Genomic DNA, 24000 nt, shown 5'->3' with positions numbered 1-24000 from the left:
ACAAGGTGACGTCACAGAGTGACGGGGATTGTGGGTTGGGTGTCAAAAACGCAAGGTTTCATAGTTAACTCGCAAACAATTAAGTATCTGTAGAAACCAAAAACGCTTCAATTGATGGTAACCGAAAGAACAATCGGCAAGAAAATTCTCGGGCGGGGTGGAAACCTCATATGTCCAGAATTGTTACTTTTCATAATTCCAATTCAACGGCAAAATTAGCAGATAGACAAGCTCAAAATGTTTCTGCTGCGTTTGATGCTTCTGTGTGATGCTGGAGTATGATCAAGTAGCGGGCGTTAATTTACAAAACAAAAGAGATAAGAGGTTTCTGCCCGACAGCGACGGAATAGTTGCAGCCCTGCTCTCTCTCTCTCTCTCCCTCTCTCTCTCTCTCTCTCTCTCTCTCTGTCTCTACTAGCTCTATAGGGGTCCAGTTGGTTGGGCCTGATGGAGCATGTGTTGTGCAGGTTGTTGGAGGTTAGCCACCACCATGCTGGGGGAATGAAGGACAGAGTGGAAGAGGGATGCTGAGAGAGAGAGAGAGAGAGAGAGAGAGAGAGAGAGAGAGAGAGAGAGAGAGAGAGAGAGAGAGAGAGAGAGAGAGAGAGAGAGAGAGAGAGAGAGAGAGAGAGAGAGAGAGAGAGAGAGAGAGGGAGGAATGAAGAGGGGAAGAGAGGTGAGAGCGAAGAGGACAAAAAGGAGACAAGAGTGAGAAAAAGTGGAGAGAAGGTGTAAGCGCACAGAGAGAGAGAGGGGGGGGGGGGTGAAGTGGAGAGATGGAAACAGAGAGCTGGAAGGAGGTCTGGAAAGTAGTACAAGTTGTTGCAGAACAATTCATAAAAGGTCACGGTTGGAAGTGGACCTGGTTCTGGGGTCAGCAGGTACAAAGCAGCGCTGGAGGAAGGAAACGCCCGAGCCAAAAATACACAATCCAAATCCTTAGTGGTCTTTTTTTACTCTCACAGCTAATTAGAAGTCACAAAGCATTTTAAAATACTTTAAGTATCAAATGGGTCCATTAGGGTCCACTTTTTTTAGGCAATTCCTTTCAGTTTGGACCCAAAAGCACTTTCTAAACGTGTTTTAAGAAAAGGGCTAGCCTATAGAAACATATAATAAACTTGTTAGAAACATATAAAAAACACAGTTGCCAGAACTGTTGCATGAATATTACACATCATGCAACTAAACTGACACATGATGTTCCCCTCAACTGGAGAAGCTGAGTCATTTAATTGATGCAACTGCATCCAGATAGCAGTACATACTGCTATCTAAGTCTTTGTACAAGTTTGTGTGCTACTGCAGAGGAGCGGCTATAGCTACTACTAGACTTTGACACAGTTTTCACAGTTTTCACAATAAGATAATGTCAATCACTCTGTTACTAACTTACTGCTACTTGAGAACTTGAGTACATTTGTAGATGTGTGAAGTGAGTAAAATTGAAAGTCAGTTTCCACACTCTAGGATCAAATCCTAGTTTAATAAAATACTTCCAGTGTTATCTTTCACCAATAATTTGAAATCCTGTTTTAATAAAAGGTGGTGTTCCGAGGTAATGTTTTACCTATGGGAACAGAATCCTGGTTAAATAAATGTCTGTAGTCTTCCAGGGTTATTTTTCACCCAGGATCAAATCCTGCCAGTGGAAAAAAACAAACAAGTAAAATAATAATAATAATAATCTATACCTTTTTACTTTTTTTAAATAAGAGTTTAATGCAACTATGCAAGACATTTCTCACTCAATTATGTGGGGGAGTGGTTAGGGGTGGGGGAGTGATTATGCGAGCAATTAGGGGTGGAGACAAGTAGCTATTGTCACACCCATTCCTCTCAGCTCAGAAAACTTTTAAATCTTGTCAAGGCAGTTTCTCTACTTTTGTTTAACAAGTTTCAAAGAGTCATATCTTCTTCAAATATTTTCCAATTTCAATGAACAATATAACTAAAGAACATCGCATGAATGCACCTGGGACGTATCCTCAGTGATGTATCCCAAGGTCATCGGTCTCTCGAACATCATACCCCTCACTCAGGTGATGCAGCCGGGGTGATCAAGTCCCGACTTACGTCCCAGTAGCTACCCTCGATCAGGGAATGAGCAAGGCCACACAATCCGTTGCTCCGGAACTACTCTGTCAGGACTGGGAGAACCAGATCTGGCGCACGGAAGGACTAGGCTCTGTGGGTTGACTCCTGTCCGGGCCCCTCCTACGTCTCACCAGGCCCAAGACCACGTGCGTTGCACCAGACTCCCATCACCAGGCACTTCATTCAGGACTAGTGGTGGATTATAATGGCCCTCCTAAAGACCTCAGAGAGGGTTTTTTGGGCTTCCTCCTCACGGAGGACACAGGCTGGGGCGTAACCCATACTCACCCGGGTGTCGTCTACATTCCGGCTGTCACCCGTCTCTCCGGTGGTCACCAGACTATACCTGGTTGTCAATGAGTCACTATAAATAGAATAACTATAACTAAAAATACATCATATGAAAGCTTACAATCTGTAGTTTCATAATGTAAAAAAAAAAAGTTAAAAAATGACCATGGCCCCCTTGTGTCTGAATTTGAAACCACTGTATTCGGTCACATATAAAACCAATAGCGGGTTTAGCAGGGAAAGACAGAGAGAGAGAGAAAGAGAGAAGAGAGAGAGAGAGAGTAATTGAATATGAAGGATGAAACAGGAAGTAGGGTTAGGAGGCGAGGACAGACGGACTTTAAGAGAAATGAAGACTAATTTCTGTCTAACTCTTACTTTTTCTCCAGACATTCCACGTACTCCTTCTTCTTCCGCCGACTCTCCTGAGCTGAGATCTAGAGAAAGACAGAGACACGTTGAAAACAACATCTCAACAGTCACCCTGGTGAAGGCTAACCCTAACCCTATAGCCGCGAACACCAGTAAACCTTGCACCCGTCCATTAGCTTGTATAATATACCGGTATACTGCAGAATCATGTTAGAACTCATACAATTTTAAAATGTTGTTCTATTCCATGTTTGCATCTTTAAGTAGAGCTCTTTAAGCCATTTTGGTGTTAGCATCATGTTATGCTTTAGCTATTGAAAAATAGCAGATCTACAAGCTCATAGGAGCTTGTAGGTCTGCCATTTAATTTTTTTTTGAAGAACCACTGACATAGAAACATAGCTTTTTCAGAAAACTGTCGGGATGTAGAAGACATTATTAGAATCTGATCTCAGGTCAAAATGGGTTAAAAGGACTATTTTATCTTCGGTATACATTGGCTATTCTATTCGGCCCTATAATACATAGACACAGACCACTTTCCTATGACCAAACTCAATGTTGAAGAAACCTGTGCTTTAAAATGCTTTATCATGCATTGAAATGCAATGACAATGTAACTTTGACCAAAAAATTAAGAATAGAGGCCCAATACATTTTACTGTGTTGGATTACCTATACACAGAATATCAAGCAATATTGTTTTTCATACCATACTGAAATGAACGGAATCCAATGGCTTCCTTCCAAAAAAGCCACATTACGCTTCGGAAAACGGTCCTTCAGTGATGTACACAGTACACAGTGAGTCATATTAAGGCGAGACTCCCCAGGTGAATAGGGAAAAGAAGTTAAATAATAGCTATCACAATGAAACTTCTCCAGTTGATTACTTATATTAAAACTAAGATGTTTTGTATTACAAGTTTTCTGAAATTATATGTTTAAATATGCAAATTAGGCATTATATGCGCTAATTTGCATACATTTCGGGACGATAAATCTGAAGATCGGATAAAGCCAGGTTCAAAATGATCATTTCATTTTGTTGACACATTAGAGACAAAGAAAATTACACATGGGATTTTTGATATCTCTAATTATCACTCCACAAATCAGAAAATAGTGTCAACAGGCATAAAAAACCCAATTTTCGGCATTTTTTTGGTATAAAATGTGATGTAAATCAGGCTGTGAATGATATATCAACAAATCCATGTGTAAATGTCTGCGGAATATAGTTATGAATAAGACTGGAAAGTTTGGTGTATGTGAGTTCAACTGAAGTGGAAATTATTTGTCCCAAGTATGAGGAAAACTCATTTTGAGAAAACGGCCTTTAAAGATTTGTATTGTAAAATTCCAAAACGTTTTATTTGAAGCCACTATTTTGAGACAAAATATCTCATCCAAACCTTGGCAACAACATATAATGGCATATATCATTGGAAAGGTCTGGACCTCAAGCTGACTGTGGTCTGATCCAAATATGGTCACTTCCTTTGTACCAACAACCAATCATGAAAATAGAGATGGTGGCTTTTCACCCCGAAAAACGAGCTGTCATTGGCTAAAATAAACTATCCAACTAAACATCTAAATCTGTATTTTTAATGTGTATTTTGCTTTAGTTTGAAAGAAAACATGTTTAGGAAGCAAAATAGCAAAAAAAAAAAAAAATGAAAAATCATGATTTCACCTGGGGTGTCTCACCTTAAGCCCCTTTTACACAGCCTCGACTGCACTGCATAAAAGCTATGGACAGTGACAGAATGGGGGCCATTGTTGTGCCGCCTTTGAGCCGGCAGCGGAGGTCGTTACAGAGCCGAATCAATGTCTGTGTAAAAAAGCACAGCCCCGGAGAGTGGGACAGGAGTGTGACGTCTGAAGTACCGCACGGTGCGCACCTTTACCGCCTCAAACCAGCCTCCCTGCATCTCATCAGCTTATCCTGCAGTGTATTTCTGACGGCACATTAAACCCATTTAGACCTGGGAACTACAAATGTCTTCTAAATGCCTTCTGAAAAACCTCATCAAGGTTCAAGGAGTTTTATTTTATTCATGTTTCTATGTCAGTCGTTCTGAAAACATTTGTCATGTCAAGGACCCCCAAAATATATGTAATTGGCCGCCAACCCCCATCTGAAGATACGTTGTTCCAGGGACCCCCCCAGAAAGAAAGATTCAAGTTAAAAATGTTCACTGTAAAATAATATTTATTCAAAGATGTGCGCCACAATTTCACGATTTTTCAAAAATAGCAGACCTTCAAGCTCGTAGCGTGGCACTCGGTGCCGTGCTATGAGCTTGTGCTATTTTTCCACAGCTAAAGCATAACAATGCTTAAAACACAAAAAGGGATTCCCACCCAAATGGGTTAAAGTGCATTGCTATTTCCCCTCTTATCCGTCAAGACTTTTCCATCCCTGTCTTTGTCCACGCCAGTGGTTTCCAACTTTTTCCATGTCAACGGCCATTATTTATTCAACGTTTGAGCCACGGACCACCATTTGATGAGAGTTAGTATCTCAGACTCAAAACTATATTTTGCTAATTCCATGCTGTATTGATGTGGTACCATAGGACTGATGACTAGCAAACGTTGATCAAAATAACAATTCTTCTACAATTTAGGCATTTGGCAGACACTCTTAATCCAGAGCGACATTACAGTAAGCAAGAACAAAAGTCTGTAAGCTAAGAACCTAACAGTGTAAAATGAAACTATGCTTATACACTAGAGTGCTATGCCTATGTCTACATAAAATGCTATTTAAGTTACATAAGTTGAGCCTATATGCATATGCCTGTAAGGTCGTCGAGGCTAGGGAAAGTACTACGGCAAGTGCTATGGGCTAAGATAGAGTCTGAAGAGGTGAGTTTTCAGACTACGGCGGAAGATTGGGAGTGAGTCTGTAGTTCTGATTGCTGTGGGAAGTGCATTCCATAGTTTTGGAGCCAGAAGGGAGAAGAGTTTGGGACGTGTGGAGCGTTGTACTTCCATGCTCCCTGCATCGGCTGATCTAAATGCGCGGGAGGGGTTATAGGGTCCGATTAGACTTGCAAGATATGGGGGTGCCAAACCTTTCGTTGCTTTGAAGGCTTGCATCAGAGTTTTGTACTCTGTGCGGGCGATGACTGGGAGCCAATGGAGGGAGCGGAGAAGGGGGGGAGACAGAACTTTGGCTGAATGAAGACCAGGCGAGCTGCAGCATTTTGGATCAATTGGAGAGGCTTACAGTAAGTGCGCCAGTAAGGAGAGGGTTCTGCATTTGTGTAGACTTCTTGTACATTAAGTAATGCAGGTGTTTAACAATAATCTAACTCTTGAGAGCGTAACATTTTCTAGATCTACAAGGGTCCATTTGGTTACCAACTCGCCCATCATTTAGCATGGGGACCACCTGGACCCCCCCTCAAGGACCACTGGTTGAGAACCCCTGTTCTGCGCACCTTGTTTTTGATCTTCCGCCGGACCCTCTTCAGGGCCTTCTCTTCGCTCTTGGTGAGAGGCAGTTTGTTGGGCACCGGGTATCCCTCCGCCACCAGCGTTCTCTTCTCCTCCTCCGTCAACAGCAGTGGTCCTGAGCCCTGCAGCTTCTGCACAGGGAGGATTGATGTTCAAATGTAGTCGCATTTTTTAGGAGAGGACAGCGGAGAACAGGAGAGTTGAGGAGTAGGTCTGTCACAATCGTGCGATGATTGCATTTTGTTTTGCATAATCGTCATAATCATTTCTATGTTGAAAAATGCTCATACATTCACAAACTTTTTCAAAAAATAGCAGAAACAGCAAAAAAAAGCTGAAACAGCTCAGATCTACCATCTTTCAACTTGAATCGTGATGCACTGTAAGTTCGTAGAGCAGCTATTCCCACTACTTTTTAAGTATAACACTTTGAAATAGCCTACATGTACATATGTCAGTTATTTGCCATGTGCAATTCTTTATTACAAAGCCTAAACAAATGTATTTTTACATATCATCCAATGTTGAAAGCACAATTAAATCGTTATTCGCAATTATTTGTATGACAATTAGCCCTTTGATAAGCCCCTCCCCAAACCCGTACGTTAGCAGCGAGGAGACAGGGCAAGCTGTACTTCTCCCCCATAGAGATGCAGGTTAAATGACAGGATTTCTCCATATACTGTAAATAATCCATCATTTCAGTAGCAAGAGCATCAAAATGTCTTCTAAATCTAGTCAACCAGGCCTGCAGTAGGCTATGCACTGGTCAAATTTGCATGACATTATTTAAATAAACTAGAAATACAAGGAAATGACAGAGGGAGAAATCAACTTTTAACGACCACCCATAATAATTAGTATTATTGCCATCACCTGGGTGGGTCAGTCTTGTAACTTTCTCGACGTTAAGCCGTGTATATGTTCAACAACACAGCCATGCAAAATAACATTGACAGCTATGAGGTGGCGAAAGCTGTCAAAAAGGGGAGAGGAGGAGAGGAGAGGAGAGGAGAGGAGAGGAGGAGAGGAGAGGAGAGGAGAGGAGAGGAGAGGAGAGGAGAGGAGAGGAGAGGAGAGGAGAGGAGAGGAGAGGAGAGGAGGGGAGAGGAGAGGAGGAGAGGAGCCACTCACGTGTGGCGCCGTGAGGAGCGGCGAGGAGGAGATGGCGGCGGAGGAGGAGGCAGAGGAGGCGCGCCCCCCCGCCCTCTGATGCTGCTGCTGCTGGGGGGAGGAGGGGGGCAGCAGGAGGTGGGGCGAGGTGGGGGTGTGGAGGAGGTGGGGCGAGGACGGCGGCAGAGAGCCGTCACTGTCGCTGCCGTGGCTGCTGCTGGGCGGCGTGGGGGGCAGCTGGAGGCCGTCGTCTGGAAGGTGGTTTTATAGAGGGGGGGGGGTCCAATGGTCAATTGAAAACTCATGGATTTGATCGGAATCGGCTTCATTGTCACGTCACAGTTTTACAGGTTAAGCCATTTAGACCCGAGGACGATTCTAAAAATCCCTAATGAATGTTTTCTGAAAAGCCCATGTTTCTTTTTTTTTCCTAGATCTATTAAATGATAATGCAAACATCATCATTCAAAACACGGAATTACAGAATCATGATTTTCTTTTTCTCAAACTCAAAAAAGAAAACAAAAAAGAAGCAAACAGAAAAACAAAACTGGTAAAAAAGGACCCCCCCACCCCCCACCCCAACCCCAGAAAGGTAAACTACACAGCTTTCATTACTCTGCATTGTCCATAACAAAACCCCATGTTTCTATGTCAGTCGTTCTCCAACATTATCATGTCAAGGACCCCCAAAAATATATGAAATTGGCCGACTTTGCTATTACGCTCTAAAAAAACCATTAAAATCCATAGACTTGGCTGCCACATGACGTCGTTTCGGAAAGCCATGCATTGGAAGGTCTAGCGCGGCAGCGCCTACTCAATTATTTTTTTGTTTTGTTCGATGAATCAAAAAAAGTAATCGATAGATAACTATCACTGAGAAAAGAATAGATAGTTGCAGCCCTGGTTTGTTTCGATTTAGCCATAGATCAATATGTTTACACCGGAGTGACAACATAGATAAATCACACATGGCTTCTGACGCAGCTCAGGAACAGACGCAGAGGCGTTCCGCCCCGTTACAAAAGCCAGGAGAGACACGATAATCTAACAATCTGTCCTGCATCGGTGCGTGTGTGTGTGTGTGTGTGTGTGTGTGTATGATGTCTGCGTATAACCGCGTGTGACGACTAACAAGAGTGAGTCACAGTGACGCAAGTGGAGCATTTTGGAATCTCTGACCGACTGACAGTAACACACTCGTCACTCACTTTCTCTCTCTCTCACACACACGCACGCACACGCACGCACACACACGCACGCACACACACACAAACGAATTGCTGAAATGGTGTAGTTTCTCAGTGCGTGCATGCGTGTGTATGATTGTGCTTGTGAATAAAAATATATTTATGCATGTTTATGCTGCATGCGTGCTTGATGTACCGTACATGTGTATTTGGTGTGTGCATTTGCTGATGGGATGTGATATGTGTGCGCGTGTGTATGCGTGTGTATGCGTGTGTATGCGTGTGTTTTAGTACCATTAGGCAGGCTAAGGTACTGTCCCAGCTCTCGGGGCTCGTCTTTGATGGCTACCGGCTTCATATCTTCATGGTTACACTCCTAGACAAACAACACAAACGTGCAGTACACAACGTTAGCAAAATAAGCAACACAATAAATGTGGATGTGCTAGATAAGAGAAAGGAATGGAGGGAACCATCTTCTTTGCGGAATAAACATTTAGAATAGCTTGTGTCGTCCTTGTCTTGGCATATACCAATCGTAAACATTGACAATGAAACTGTATAGTGATACACTGGAGGTTCTGCGATATTGGTACTGGTGTGCTGCAGCTACGGCCACGGCACGCCAGTGCTATAGCACTGTGTTTTGTGCATTGCTGCTTGATTGAAAAACACAGGCAAGAAGAATGCTAGTAAGAGAATGGGCGAGAATGCACTGGGAAGCTGGAAAACTAAGAAACGCACATTCTGCAAAATCTGAATTCATGAATAGGCTAGAAGATATGACCGTGAGCTAAGCTAGGAAAGAATTACTATGGCAAGAACAAGTTATGACAGCTTGAGGAATCTATGGTTTTGTAGATGTGGGCAGACAAAGACCAACTTACAGCTCTTGCCAGAGCAAAGACAATCATTCTGACTATTGTGGTTGAATACTCATGGGGTGATTCATTTGGCCCGAGTTGATTGCTCCTTTGGAAGACACGGCTGACAATGTGTGGAGCAGAGATAGACTTTAGAAACTAGCACTTAAGGCTGAGCAGCGAGGCTGGAGAGCCTGGCTGGTGCACTGTGGACTCTTTGGGTTTGTACGTCGGTTTATGTCCATTGTCAGGTTTTCATGGTCAGTTCAAAGCGCAGGCCATGAAGGGAACTCACGGAGCTCCTGGTGCATGCAGCTGTTGTCAGTCTGCTGGAAGGGCCGTACTGCAATTCTGTCTCCCAAATGCTGAGTCGGCCCATTCGAGCCAGCTAGGGTCAACAACCGCCTTTTTGGACGATGCTCGGTGGTACTACAGTCATTTGGAATGAGCCATTTCCCATTAGCCTATGACGTTTATGTGTTTATTCATCCGAGCAGGATAAGAACTCTGGTTAGCTGTAGTGATCACCTCACCTACTAGGCATTAGAATGGACTGATTAGCAGGGTGATACCCATGATGAATTGTGGGACGAATGTACTTCAACTTCAACCACTCCCAGATTCTAACCCTATAACCTTTTGCTGTTAGAGCTGCTATAGTTGCTGAATGGTCGCACGTCATTGGAACATGTTTCAGAACGTTTTGCAAAAGTTGCGGAAATAGCCAAGTTGTGGGCTTGGGAGATTCCATAGCAAAATGGGGACAACTTGGTTCTCTGAACTCACCGTGTGCAGCATGACTCCTCCTCCTCCTCTGTGCATGGCGGCGGGGGCGGGGCTTAACACCAGCGGCGGCCCGTCCGGAGGGGGCGGGTCTAACCGCCGCCCGGCGTCCGGCTCCTCCTCCTTCACCATGATGGACGACAGGTCCTGACTGAAACCCCACTCGAACTCTGACAGAGAGAGAAAGGTAGGGGGGGAGGTAGAGACAGAAGAGTACTGAAATGTTACATTTATTTCATTACGGATGTTCACGTGATATTTACAAGCACTCTCTATCAGTATAGCATCACTTAAAAGGCATTTGTAAAATAAAAATCACACAAACACACAATGCTGGGCATAGGAAGAGGGGAGAGGAATCGTCTTAATCGGCTCATGCACAAGGTGATCTATGAGCTTCAGGTAGGGCTACTTGGGCTACTTGCCAACCAGTAGGTGTCCTACCCACCATTTCTCCACATAAGCGTGTAGGGAGAGACCTGCCCTCCAACCCCTGCAGAATGTGCAATGGTAATAATATTGCATTAACACAAGAACAGCGCGAGGGGTACTATATGATAGGAGCCAACCAATCAACGCTCGAGGGGTACTACCCGGAAGACTTTGTCGTTTCGTCGTGGCTTCAAAACACCACTGAGCAAATTCCATTCAAGTGAATCAAGTGAATAGCGTGGGGGGGAGGGGGGGGTCTATTAGCATTGTGGCCATTCGCTATTTTTGAAACTACTGATTTAAAAAGCATTTTGTGGAATCAGCCCTCAGGTCTTATGTGAACTAAACTCTGAAAAAATAAAAATAAAGATGTTAACATCTGGCACCGGTGTTCTCTGTGGTTCCTGCTGGACATAAAGAGCACGAGAACAGTGCAAAACAGTTGGTGTGTCTGCGAGGCAGCGACCATAATTATAAGCATCGTCCACAAACAAAGGCAAGGCGAGGGCTTTCAATACAATGCTGTAACCACGAGCAGAATGGAGACGGGATTTAAGTGCAGGTAGAGGAGAGAAGAGGAGAGGAGAGGAGAGGAGAGGACTTTTAGTGAGTCAGCATTTTTCCATTTTGGAATCGAAACATAAACACCAGGATAGCTAGCTACTTTGATCTCTAACACTAACACACGTGCGCAGACACACACATGCATGCACACACACACACACACACACACACACACACACACACACACACACTTACTTCCCATGGTGAGAGGAGGAAAGGAGCGTAGTGGGGGAGCAAATGTATTACATGGTGGTGTGTGTGTGTGTGTGTGTGTGTGTGTGTGTGTGTGTGTGTGTGTGTGTGTGTTGTTAAACAGCTAATGTCACTTTTATCACCTCCTGGTACTCATATACTGTTTCCTAGCAACACTCTGCTTGTATATCGCTTTGAAGTTTACGGCTGTGCGCACGTGTGTATCCATTCTGTGTGTACGGTGTGTGTGTGTGTGTGTGTGTGTGTGTGTGTGTGCGTGCGTGCGTGTGTGTGGATAGCTTGTCTTATTATCCTTCACCCCATTAAACTAATCCTCTTCAAAAAGGGGGGAAAAATAATATCACCCTAAAAACACTGTAGGAGACGAGAGGCTGCTCTCCCTATGAGCTCTAGTCTGCACTTCAGTCAATATATGTCAATACTAGTTTCATATATGAGCTCTATAGTCTGCACTTCAGTCAATATCTGTCAATACTAGTTTCATCCCATTATTATTATTATTATCCCGGGGCTAATGTAGCGTAAGAAAGCCAGGTCAATGACGGATGAAACACAGAGCCAGCTCCGCTGATGATGACGAAGACGACTCTGAGCCATCACTCCCGAAAGAAATCTGGTCTCATCTCAAATCCCACGGTTCTTCTGAACCAAACAACAAAGTCCTCTTATCAAAGAAATGTAGTCTTTCCCGCAGGGACCTTCCCTATAACTCCCTAAGCCATATGGTGTTTCCCAAACGGTGTGCCGTGAGTTTACTGTATAGGTGCATCATGTTCCCTGGGATTTTCAGACACGTCGCACTTTATTATTAGAATATAGCAATAGATATTTTAACCTGAGGCCGATTCTACAAATGCATTCTAAACACTTGGTAGTTCTCAAACATGTTCGTGTCAAGGACCCACAGAATGTAAATTGGCAGCGGATAAAAACCTTTTCACAAACTTTTGAAAATACCCGATGAATATAGCTGTGCCTTGGGCGGTAAAAAAAAAAGGAAAAGTCCAAAAAGCACAGCTCTAAGCTACTCCCTGAGAGCTTTCTCCTCATAAAAGCCATCCTGCTGTTGGCATAGCCCTCGTTAAGCCTCTTGTCCTCGTTAAGGATCAGGGGCTTGATTGGAGCCGCCACCCTTTCTGCTACCAGCACTTGGTAATTGATCCCAGACGCTGCTGACCAACAGACGATGAATAGAAGATCCTAGAGAGTAGGTTACACCGTGGATGGGCACCATGCACTGTTCTTGAGCTCTTATCGTCGTACATCATCATGACGTGAAATAGACACTATGGCTTATTTGCTCAGATACTATGACGTAAAATTCTCCATTCATTGTCAATGGGAATGTTGTTTAAAATAAGAAGTTTGTGGACGGTAACTAAAAGCTGGATATAGGAGGGTGCTTGCGCCCCCTCAAAAATATATTCATAGTAGAGCTTCCTCAGACCAATTATTTTATTTAGGCTACTTTGATCAACCTGAAAACATTCCCTATATGGATCGAAATGTCAAAAGCTTTACTAAAAGTCTAGCAATAGTTGTCTGTATGTTAATATGGTACGGCGCGGTATCGTAGGTCCAACATATTATTAGATATGCTATGGTATGGTAACAGACACTATGGTACAGCACGCTATGATACGGCACGCTATGGTGTGGTGTGGTGTGGTATGGTGCAGCATAGTATGGTATGGTACAGCCCGAGTGGAATAGTAAGAGAGTGGCGATGCGCTTTGATCTCGCCGCAAAGCGGGTGCCTATGGGCTATAGTTCCAAACATTGGAACTATCCCATTGAGATATCCGCATTCCATTGTTGGAACAATGGAAGTCAACGCTAGTGTCGCTACTCTCTTACTATTCCACTCGGGGTACATGGCAGCATAGTATGGCATGGTACAGCATAGTATGGGATGGTACAGCATAATATGGGATGGCAAGTTAAGATGTGGTACAAAGGTTGGAGTCCACTACCACTATACAACAATGTTTCCCGTCTCTTTTAGGACGCCATGCCACACAATACCACCGAGACATTTGATCCCCCCACCTCCAGTCGTGCTGGCCAGTGGCCAGTGGCTTCTGGCACTAATTCGAGGGAGCACGTTGGGTGGAGCGGGGCGGTGGAGGGAGGGTATGGGGGTCTGGGTTGACTGGCGCTTGCCCTCGTTAGTGGAGCAGAGACTGGGGCTTGTTGTGCGTTTGATCCCAGTGGGATGGAGCTTCAGGAGACGACAGGAGGCCAGCAGCGGTATTAAAAAACAGTAGCGCAAAGAAGCACACAGCGGTGGAAGCAGCAGTAAAACAGCTTGCTCCACTGTGATTGAATAACAGCACAGCCAAAAAAGAGAGAGAGAGAGAGAGAGAGAGAGAGAGAGAGAGAGAGAGAGAGAGAAAGGATAGAATCAGATATAGTGAAAGGACTCGGGAGTATCCACTTTTAACATAAATCCAACTTGGTCTCACCTTACCGAGCATTACACAGAAGGTGTTTTCATACATGTATGTATATTTCTGGGCCTTCAGCAAAACGTTTTGCAAGCAACAGCAGATCCAGAGGCCCCCCGAACCACCGCCACAATATGACGGGCCCCCAGATCCCCCACCGCCAGCACGCAACCAGCTACAGACCAGGCATCTGCGACTCTTTTACAATACTTTTATAGACAACAATCCTGTCTACACAAGTACATAAGAACCCAAGTACAATATAACACAGGTCCATCTTTGTATGAATCTGTCCATTTTCAGTTGCAAACTTGCAGTCATTTGCTCCATTACATTAGATCTGCCTCAGTCTCTGCTTCCATTGGGTTATAGTTGGTGGTTGTATCTCCTTCCAGTTCAATGTTATCATTTTCATAGTATCAGTAAAAGTATCCTTGATCTGTGCCGTGCACCTCTTCAGGTAGAATTCCCAGCAGGAATAACTCAGGAACAAAATAAATAGCCTACTCAACCCTAATTTTATTTTATTCCTGAACCCTAGAAATGTTGGACAGTCCCACAAAATATGTGTGGTCTCCAATTTTTCCACAGTAACACGTCCATTTTCAACATCTAAAGTATCCCATTGGGTTAACATTTGTGGATAAATGAATCTTTTAATCCGACACGATTTGTAACAGGACTTTCTCAAAGGCTCAAAGCTACAGTCTTGATCTTGTAAGGACTTTTAGCCCAGATATAAACCAACTGGACACGAGGATCTGATATCTGATCTTCATTGAGGCCAATTTGAACATTCCTTGTGCTTTCATGCAGCCAAGATTAATTGCATATAGTCCTGTTTGACTGATTCCACGAATGAGATCAATCAGAAAATATTGCACTGCATGCTTAACTTCTTTTGTCTTTGGATACAGCAAGTCTACTAGTGAATCAGTTCACAAAGAAATATCAGCATCATAGGTTAATACTGTGCAGAGTAACGCCGCACTTAGTGCGACTCAAACTGATCAAAAAACTAATTTCTGAAGTTTTCCATGCAGTAAACTTGAGTAAAAATGAGCAGCATATATACAGTATATATAAATGATATAGGAAGGAAGTGTTGCGGTGATGTTAACGGTGCAGTAAAGGCTGTTAGACTACGTTTTCAACCATTATTACTGAGAGCGCCCACGCTACCCTCAAATTCCTTTTAGCGCCACTTTGAATGGCGAACATAAGAAATGGGATTGCACAACCTACGCGTATAATTTATTTGAACGGCTTTTTCAAGAGGTTCCTTTATGCAAATGTTACCATAAACACCAGCCGATGTTTCTCCTATACTGTATACTTACTCACTGTGGTTCCTTGACAGAATACATAAGAGACACCATTATGTAAATACATTCATTATCATTATCATTATATTCTCTCCAGTGCTCATTATATCAATGGCTAAATGACCACAGGCTCTGCTCCATTCAACCACTTAAACCCTTCGTAAACAGGGGTACCGCAATGGATCTGTACTCGGCCCGCTCCTTCCCCCCCCCCCCCACTACACCAAATCTCTTCACCGAAATCGCCTATTGTTATCAAAATAGAGTTCCGGGGTTCATGTGGTCAAAAGGCAAAGTAATTTGGCCCCTTAGTTTCATCTTCTGTAATTATAGATGTCTTTAGCTCCTATTTCTGTCTACAGAATTAGAGAAAGTTGTTTAGAAATACTTAACTGATTACATTGCAGAATGTATTTATTGGACCAGGCCATTCTAAACACGAACCAGATTGCTTACGGTACCTAGAGTTAACCCATGTTGGACAGGAACGCATCTGTGTCGCTTTAACCACTTTCAACCATCATTTTACATTAGCTATTTATTTTTTTAATCTTGAAAATGTGTGGAAATCTTTGAATATATGAAGGGGCCTCTGGAACAACATATTTTGAAATGGAGGGCCTCGGTCAAATATAATACTTTGAGAAGCATTAGAACTGTCATGATTTAGAAGATATATTTGTAGAATCAGTTCTCAGGTATAAATGGGTTAACAAATGGTCTCCTGTAACAACAGATGCTGCTATTGTACTTGACTCCTGCACTACCTTTGACTGCTGCCTCTGAAAAACTACACTGACCTTTTAAGAAATCTCTGAATTAGGGACACTATTCTGATCGAATATGTTTTAGACAGGATATTCTCTTTTGTTCATTTATTTTTCTTTAAATTTCTTCATTCTCCTTTTGCCAAAGGTCCAATGGCAAAATTTAATTTGATTAGATCCTTTTTTTTAACACAGTTGTACAGATATTAAATGTTGTATCTCTCCTCACCTTTGTCAACTTTATTGACGGCCATGTTTATGTACAGTAGTTGTTATTTTTGGCACACACGAGAGCAGCTTCTAAAATCGTTTTAAAATCTGTTGGCAATCTGGCAACCAACATCAACGGAGTGAAAGAAATTTGGCAGTCGTCTTTTGGTCTTGAGAATGCGGCGTTCTTTCGTTTCCTACTCAGAGAAAGGTATTTGCGACATTTGATTCACCTCACGTTGACTACTGTAGCTCTCTGCGAACTGTACAGCTCTTTGTCATCTCACAATTTAGGCATTTAAGCAGATGCTCTTACCTGGAGCAACTTGCAGAGTCAGCCACCCAACAGTGGTAGAGAAATGAGAGCGCTAAGAAAATAACTACACTCAGTGGTGCAAAGTAACTAAGTACATTTACTCAAGTACAGTACTTGAGTGCAGTTTTGAGGCATTTTTACTTTGTAGATTTTGATTATTATTATTATATATTAGCCACCATTAACATACATTTGAAAAAATCTACAAACTCACAATGCAAGCTTGTAAGATCGGCTATTTAAAAAGAAATTAGACATTTTAGACATTTGAAAACTTGCGATGGGGCCTTCATGGTAAAGTGACTGGGATAGCAAAGTAGAGACAAACCCCAGAATAAATTGTATACTTAGCCATCTGTCTAATACCCATAAACGCCTTACATATACCCAGCGGCATCTCTCTATCTAGTCTAAATATTATTGGTCATAATGGGGCAGGTGCACAACTGAGTAGCAGAAGGAAGAACCGAGTAGCGGCAGGGCATTAGCTTTGTGTTACCCTGAGCTGAACCTACGCTGAGCCAAAGAAATACACACTGGATACCGTTCAACACCAAATATGTTGGAGACCAGTTCAATATTTATAATGTGCCTGTGCCTGTGTGTGTGCCTGTGTGTGTGTGTGTGTGTGTGTGTGTGTGTGTGTGTGTGTGTGTGTGTGTGTGTGTGTGTGTGTGTGTGTGTGTGTGTGTGTGTGCGTGCGTGCATGCATGAGAGCATGTGTGCACTGTGGAATGATGTAAATGTTCCATATGTGTGCCTGGGTTGACAGCAGTCAGTGATGTAACGGTTTTAAAGGGAGCCTAAGAGAGAGAGAGAGAGAGAGAGAGAGAGAGAGAGAGAGTCTGGGTTTTCCTCTGGCTCCAGCTTTAGTCCCAGAATCAGAGCAATGTCTGCCCCAAAACCACATGCTTGTCAGAGCATGTGTGTGTGTGTGTGTGTGTGTGTGTGTGTGTGTGTGTGTGTGTGTGTGTGTGTGTGTGTGTGTGTGTGTGTGTGTTGGCAGGGAGCCTGTCTTTCCCAGGCAGTGGGTCAGGCAGGCAGACAGAGTGTGTTTGGGTAGGCAGGGCTTAGCTGGAGAAAAACTCCTTCCTGGTGCTCAGAGAGCTTGGATCCCAGGGACATGCGGGGAGGACAACCATCAGACAGATATGGTGAGACACAAAGGGGGACAAAGACGCGCACGGACAGGGGAAAGGGAGACGGGGGAGCAGTAGAACGATATGTCCCCACGGGAGAAATGGATGATTCGTCTTTCCCCCTCCTCCCTTCCGGCTTAAAGCAATATCTTCGTCTGCACCAAGCTCTGCTTGTAGCTCTGAGGAGGAGTTATGACTTTTAGACAGACAGAAAGACTGCCTGGCAATATAAGACAGAAAGTGAAAGGGACGGATCACGGTTTAACCACATGAACCCGAGTGGTCCATGTGTCACATATAGACAGACAGACATTGAGGCAAAAGTCGGCAAACGTTCAGTGAAATAAACGTTCAGTGAAATTTTAAATGGCAGATCTGCATCTGTATATATACCTGTCTATCTAAACAAAAAAAGATATACAGGTATAATTATAAGCTCGCCGATTCAACATTTGGTAGCATGTCGGTAACGGAGCCAGGGAGTGACAAATCCTCAGAGAAACTATGATCTGTAGCTGCACTTGTGCAATTCACCCTTTGTCAAGTCCCGCCCGTGGTTGTGCCCCTCTTCGCACGCATTGGTTGCCGTTTCGTGGTTGGACAAAAATCCTCTCTCTACATTCACTACTTGAAATAACATGTTTTTCAGTTGCTTCATATTGATATTCTGTGAATTCAATTCTTATTTGGTGTCAGTAAAAAGCAGCATCACAGGTGCAGCATGGTGACTGGGCATATCATTTTTGTTTTTAGTTTTTTCCAAAAATTATGATTTAGCAAATTAAACATAAACAAGGCGGAACCAGAGCGGAACAAGGCAGAAGGCTGACAAGGGGTGAATTCTTAGTGGGTGTTTGTCCTGATCAGAGCAGCTCAGATTAGTATATTGTAGGACTTTGAGCCAATGGAGAGATGGATGGATGGATGGATGATAAATCTTAATTTCATTGTCAAGTATTTGCATACTCTGTGCAGTGACAATAAATTGAATCTAATCTAAAATCTAATCTAATCTAATCTAAATAAACAACAAAAAGCACTTTCATTCAGAGAGACATACCAGAGTCCTGGTCCATTTTGATTGACAAGGCAGGGCTCTGAGGGGCGGAGTCTTCGCTGAGAGAGTAGCTGTGGTCTTGCTGGACCTCTGGCAGATACAAAACAAATCAATTAAGATTTATTTTTATTTGTTTTAATAGAGCCGCAATAGGGTGAAGAATGAAAGCTGCGGTGGGCCTCGTACCTTTGTTTCTGACACCTGTATTAAAGGTAACTTACAGGTTTTTGGATGATTGATCAGGCACAGCCAAATAAATCTGTTCCAATTTAGTCAACGCCCTCATCCCATACCGTTCAATTTAAGAAACCTTTTGGGGACATGTTTCAACAACTAAATCAAACATATTTATTTGGTAATGCTTGGACAACGTGTCTTTGATTAATGGCCAACATTTGCACTAGGCCAGGTGGTCTGTGGACCACTGGTGGTCCGTGGAGGTATTGCATGTGGTTACTGACCATGCATTTAGTAATGTAGGGTTTGTTGATTTTTATTTTATTTCCACTAGTTGAGAAAACGTGAACTGAATGACCTGGTGACCTATGATCAGTCCATCCATGTGGTCATTTACTGACAAGTTGGAGGTCAAGAAATTCAACAGAAAAAGGGAGTTAGAATCTCAAGAGGGGGAAGTGCACCAGATTGCCTGGTTGAGTCATTATTATTAGGAACTTAGTAGTAGTTAATGGACCACTGAAACAGTGGGATGTATAGCAAGGGTTACAAAAGCACTAATCTATTAGCTCATATCCCCACCCACCCAACACAACAATGGTGCCCAGGTTGTCCCTCGTCCACAATCAGTTGAAAACCCCTGCACTAGGCCCATGCATGGGTTTGGAACTGATGCTGCTCGGGGCAGCACACCTAAACCAAACCTTAACCCATGTCTAACCAATGACTAGTCTAAACTAAGTATGCACCCCCACATGATTCCAACAGTGTCAAGAAAGTGTGACTTGTTGCACTACGCTCATTTATTGCATAAGTGATCAATTTGGTTGAAATGTTCAGGGTATGTTTTCATTTCGACGCGTTTGGAGCTTGTAGATCGGCTATTTTCAGCACGCAACCAATAGTAAAATGACTTATACTGGATCTCATGTCCACTAGTCCCTTCCTAACATTTTAGTCTAGTTTTTATTTGTTGACGAAATTGTCAGTATATTTAGTCTTAGTTTTAGTCATCATAGCTTAGTTTTTATTTCGTTTCCATTTAGTTTCCGTCGGTGGAAAAGGGTAGTCGACGAACAGTTTTCGTCTTAGTTTTAGCAGACGAAAACAACACCGTCTGGTAACAGGTATTTGAAAGCAGTTCAAGTATATGTTTGTATTTCATAACGTTATATAATTGTTTTACCGTACAGACTTTAGGATACTCCATGTTGTCTTTATGTTGCGGTTTTATTATATTGGCACTCAGGAGTAAAAGGAAAGTACCTGGGCTGCTGTCCAGGTCCATGTGTAGCGGCGAGGGTCTGTCTGCCAACAGGGGGCGCTCTAATATGTGATCTTCAAAGAAACTGCTGAATAATTCACTGCTAAAGTCATCCATCTGGTCAGCTGAGAAAGGCTGGAGGGAGGGAGGAAAGGAGGGAGGGGGGGTCGGTTGAGGAGAGACAGGGAGAGAGATTAGCCATGAAGCATGGCGTAACCCTTGACAAACATACCGTTCAAGACATGATGTTGCCTTTGTAGAAGCTAATAAGTCGCAGCTCAACGTGGCACGTCATCCATGGACACATATTGATACTAGGGATGCACAATATCGATTTTCTTTAAGCCGATACCAATAACTTCCTGCTTCTCAAGATTGATACTAATAGCCGATACGGTACGGCCGTAAGGGTACATTTAACATAGCTTTGACCTACTGTATAAGCCGCTGGGTGCTTTATCAGCAGACACAAACAATCAGCAGATAAAACAAATTATTTAGTAGAAATGCAGTAATCTGTATTTACTGCAGTAATCTGTATTTAACTGATACATTTAATATCTAGATAATTTTGTATGCATGTGTAACATGTGCAGGAAATGGAAAGAAAATAACTCTTGTAAATTAAATATATAAATAAAAAAACACAGGCAGACTTAATTCCTTTCAACGTGCCTAATTTAGGTGAATTGAAAGAATCAATCGAAATATAAAAGTAGCGAAAATAGCAGATCACGATGTGTGACGTGTTGTCGTGAAGCGAAATTGTACTGCAGATCTGCTATTTTCGCTAAAAAAAAACATAAATAGCATTATGCACATTATGCAGATACAAGATTTCTGTCCGACAGCGACAAATAGTCAGGAGGAAGACTAAATACTGATTGTCTCACCAGTTAGTTCTGCTTTATTAATTGACTGCACAGGTGAAGGAGTCACATTTAGCCGGCAACCATTTAGCAACTGGCGTTATCCTGAAGAAAACATGGGGGCCAACACTAGTACGTCTCAAATTCACATCAGATATTTTTCACTCTCACGTGTAAAATATCTCCGGGACTGTGTCAATGAGGAAACCCACTGACTTCCACCTCCTGAATTCTTGCAAATCTCACTCGCTCAGAATGTCTGAGAGCTGGAGTTCAGTGTGCGTGAACGTGAAGCACTCTTTACATTGGACGAGCCGCGGCTCCACTTAAACGGAATGAGACGTCGGGTTGGTGTGTGGACACAGTGAAAGTAACCGGAGGGGCGAGTGTGTGTGTGTTAGACTTGAGTAAACAGGAGTTTTCCTGCAGAGCCCGTGATGATATATTTAGCCTCTCTGTGTGTATGAATGAGTCACTGAGCTGATCTACAATGTTCTGGAAGACAAGGGTAGCACGGTGATCTGTTTCCACTAGTTTAAACACACACACAGACACACACACACACACACACACACACACACACACTTGTGGTGTATGTGGGGTACGTCATGCAAGTTGAACACCACAACATCTCCCTATATATATGTATATATAGGGATCGATCAAATATTCTGTCTGTCCATGCATATCAGTCTGTAGTCAGTTGCACATGAACACACATGCAGTCACGCTGCACACACACAATGACTCACTCTGGGATTAAATGAATACATGCGTGCACGTGAGGCGTACACAAACATGCATGCATGGCATGCACATGCTGCACGCACACACACGCCGCACGCACACACACACAAAACGCGCAGATAAATTGGAACCAATTACCATAGTCAACTAACAAGCTATTCTCGGTAGCGCTTCAGAAGGACATTTGTGAGATGGAAACATGAGCAACGCAAATAGACTAATGTCATTGAATCACAAACCGCCGCCCTCCTGCCGCACATAACATTCCAGGCAGTTTGCTGGTGCTCTTCCTCAAAGCCTCTCACACACACTGTGCGTGCACTGCAAACTCTTAAAGTAGCTATAAGGAATAAATTCTCTGATTTTTAATAATCTTTTATTTTTTTTATTTTTTTGCAAAGCAGGCTGGTCTACTTTCTATCAGGTTGGTAGTGACTGTGGCAACTCATCATTTCATTGGCTGCCGTAGTCACCTATCTTTCTGATTGGCTGCCTCGTCTCTAGGCAACCAGACACTTTTTGCCTCTAGCCGACTTCTCAGCCAATGGGATAACATTGCAGCCAGTCAAATCTTTGAATTGTGGCCCCTAGATGTGTCACAGTCAGAGACATATTTTGGGAGTGTTTTACTCATTGCTGACTATCTCGTTTTAGAGGGGGTACTATACTGTACATACAAATGTAACATGACATACAGTACAAATACACAGGACATACACAAACAGGTACAGTTAGCTTGCTCCCCTTCTCCCTGAAAATATTCTGTTGGGAACCATAAGATAGGGATGTTGTGTGTGTCTAAGTGGGTATGGGGATGTGAATGGTTTCAGGGACTGTTTCAGGTATGAGGGGCAGTTGAAGTGGACGCATTTAAAAAGGAATAGGTATACCAGTGGTGTTGCCTTCTAGCCTTAGGCTACAGCCAGTCAAGTGAGCTGTACAATTTAATTGGCAGTGGTGGGTTCTGTATGGGCATCTAAGAACAAATCTGCACAAGGAGTTACATAATACATGCCTTAAGTGTTCATTTGACAGGTCTCTATAATAGGTCCTTTTCCCCCTCTAACACTGACAGTGGGTTCATGTGGTTAACTCTGACAGTTTTCTGAAAAACCTAGGTTTCTACAGTATGTCAGTCGTTTTCAAGGACCCCAAAAATTATAAATTGGCCACCGACCCCCCATCTGAAAATATGTTGTTCCAGGGACCCCCCCCCAGAAGCAAAGATTTTAGTTCAAAACTTTCGCTCTGAAAGAACATATATTCAAGGAATTGCGCCACATTTTCACAATTTATTTTTTTGAGCTTGTAGATCTGCTATTTTTCAGCAACCTAACCTTAAACCTAAGTACCAGGGTCATCAACATGAGCTTGTATTTGGGAGCGTACGGGTGATGAGCTATCATTGGCCGACTGGTTTGTGCTGAACTTTGTTGCAGTTGGAAAGACTCTGTTGGAATTGGAAACAGTCTCTTTGGTGGAGAGGGAGCTTTACTTCCTCCACAGGTGATAGTAATGAAGAGGCTCTGTCTGTTCCATTCTGTTCAAACAGAGTCAGGATGCTATTGTGCATGTTGGCTCACTGGAAACACTGGTGAGTCTCTAAAGTATGGTTCTGGCACCCTCATGGTTCTTTAAGGGGGTTCCAAATGGCCCCTTAACGAGTGTAACTCTCAGAGTTCCTGTGAAGGAAGTATAGTAAGGAAGAAGCCCAATTTCTTTCCAATATGGCTGCACTTGCAGTAGCATATTATAGCGTGTTCCTCTGCACACATTAATTCCCTGTATAGGCTATTCTGAATCTGAAGCCAACCAATAAGAAGGCGTGTTCGTTCACAGCGAGGCCTTGAGGCTTGTGAGGCAAGCGAGTTCTGTGTTGAGTGGCCGGTTGCGTCACGCGTCGACAAGCAAGCCATGGTCGGAAGAATCGGCTGTGCTGGAAAATGGTGCAATTACAGCGCCTTCATCCAAAGTGCATTTTCAGTGTGCATTCGCCACATTCACACACCGATGGTGGAAGGAAACCATCTCTCTCCTGCTTCGACTAGCTACCCAGCTTGTAAACAGACTGGCTGCAAGCATGCACACGTCACTTCCACCCATGAATTGCATACGTTTGGATTGGGGAAAGCAGACACACATACATCACTTAATGCGGCCACAGGTTAACAACCGAACATTGATATATTATTGATTTACCGGTAAGCTAATTACTAGTATTAAAAATGCTATTGTCTTTTTTAGCATTTGTATTTAGTTCATGAAGTTAACATATAACTATAACTAAATG

The 24000-nt window shown here is 43.1% G+C and overlaps 1 protein-coding gene across 2 annotated transcripts in view; it reads right to left on the bottom strand.

The window, feature by feature from the left end:
* The window catches only part of creb3l1 (cAMP responsive element binding protein 3-like 1), a 55792-nt gene that overhangs the window by 16260 nt on the left and 15532 nt on the right, over positions 1–24000 (bottom strand). Inside the window, exons 2-8 of one of the 2 annotated variants that reach the window (XM_080758402.1) lie at positions 20097–20229; positions 18657–18743; positions 10187–10353; positions 8832–8913; positions 7366–7595; positions 6216–6362; positions 2767–2825 (exon numbers count right to left, since the gene is read on the bottom strand). In XM_080758402.1, the coding sequence (XP_080614528.1) occupies positions 2767–2825; positions 6216–6362; positions 7366–7595; positions 8832–8913; positions 10187–10353; positions 18657–18743; positions 20097–20229 (905 nt within the window). The remainder of the gene's footprint in view (positions 1–2766; positions 2826–6215; positions 6363–7365; positions 7596–8831; positions 8914–10186; positions 10354–18656; positions 18744–20096; positions 20230–24000) is intronic. The other variant, XM_080758403.1, reaches the window with a different exon arrangement.

This window comes from Protomyctophum bolini (assembly GCF_963924005.1).
Source record: "Protomyctophum bolini genome assembly, chromosome: 24".
In the NCBI taxonomy this organism is placed as follows: Eukaryota; Metazoa; Chordata; class Actinopteri; order Myctophiformes; family Myctophidae; genus Protomyctophum; species Protomyctophum bolini.
The sequence above is the reverse complement of the archived record's forward strand: the minus strand, read 5'-3'. Positions and strand labels throughout refer to the sequence as shown.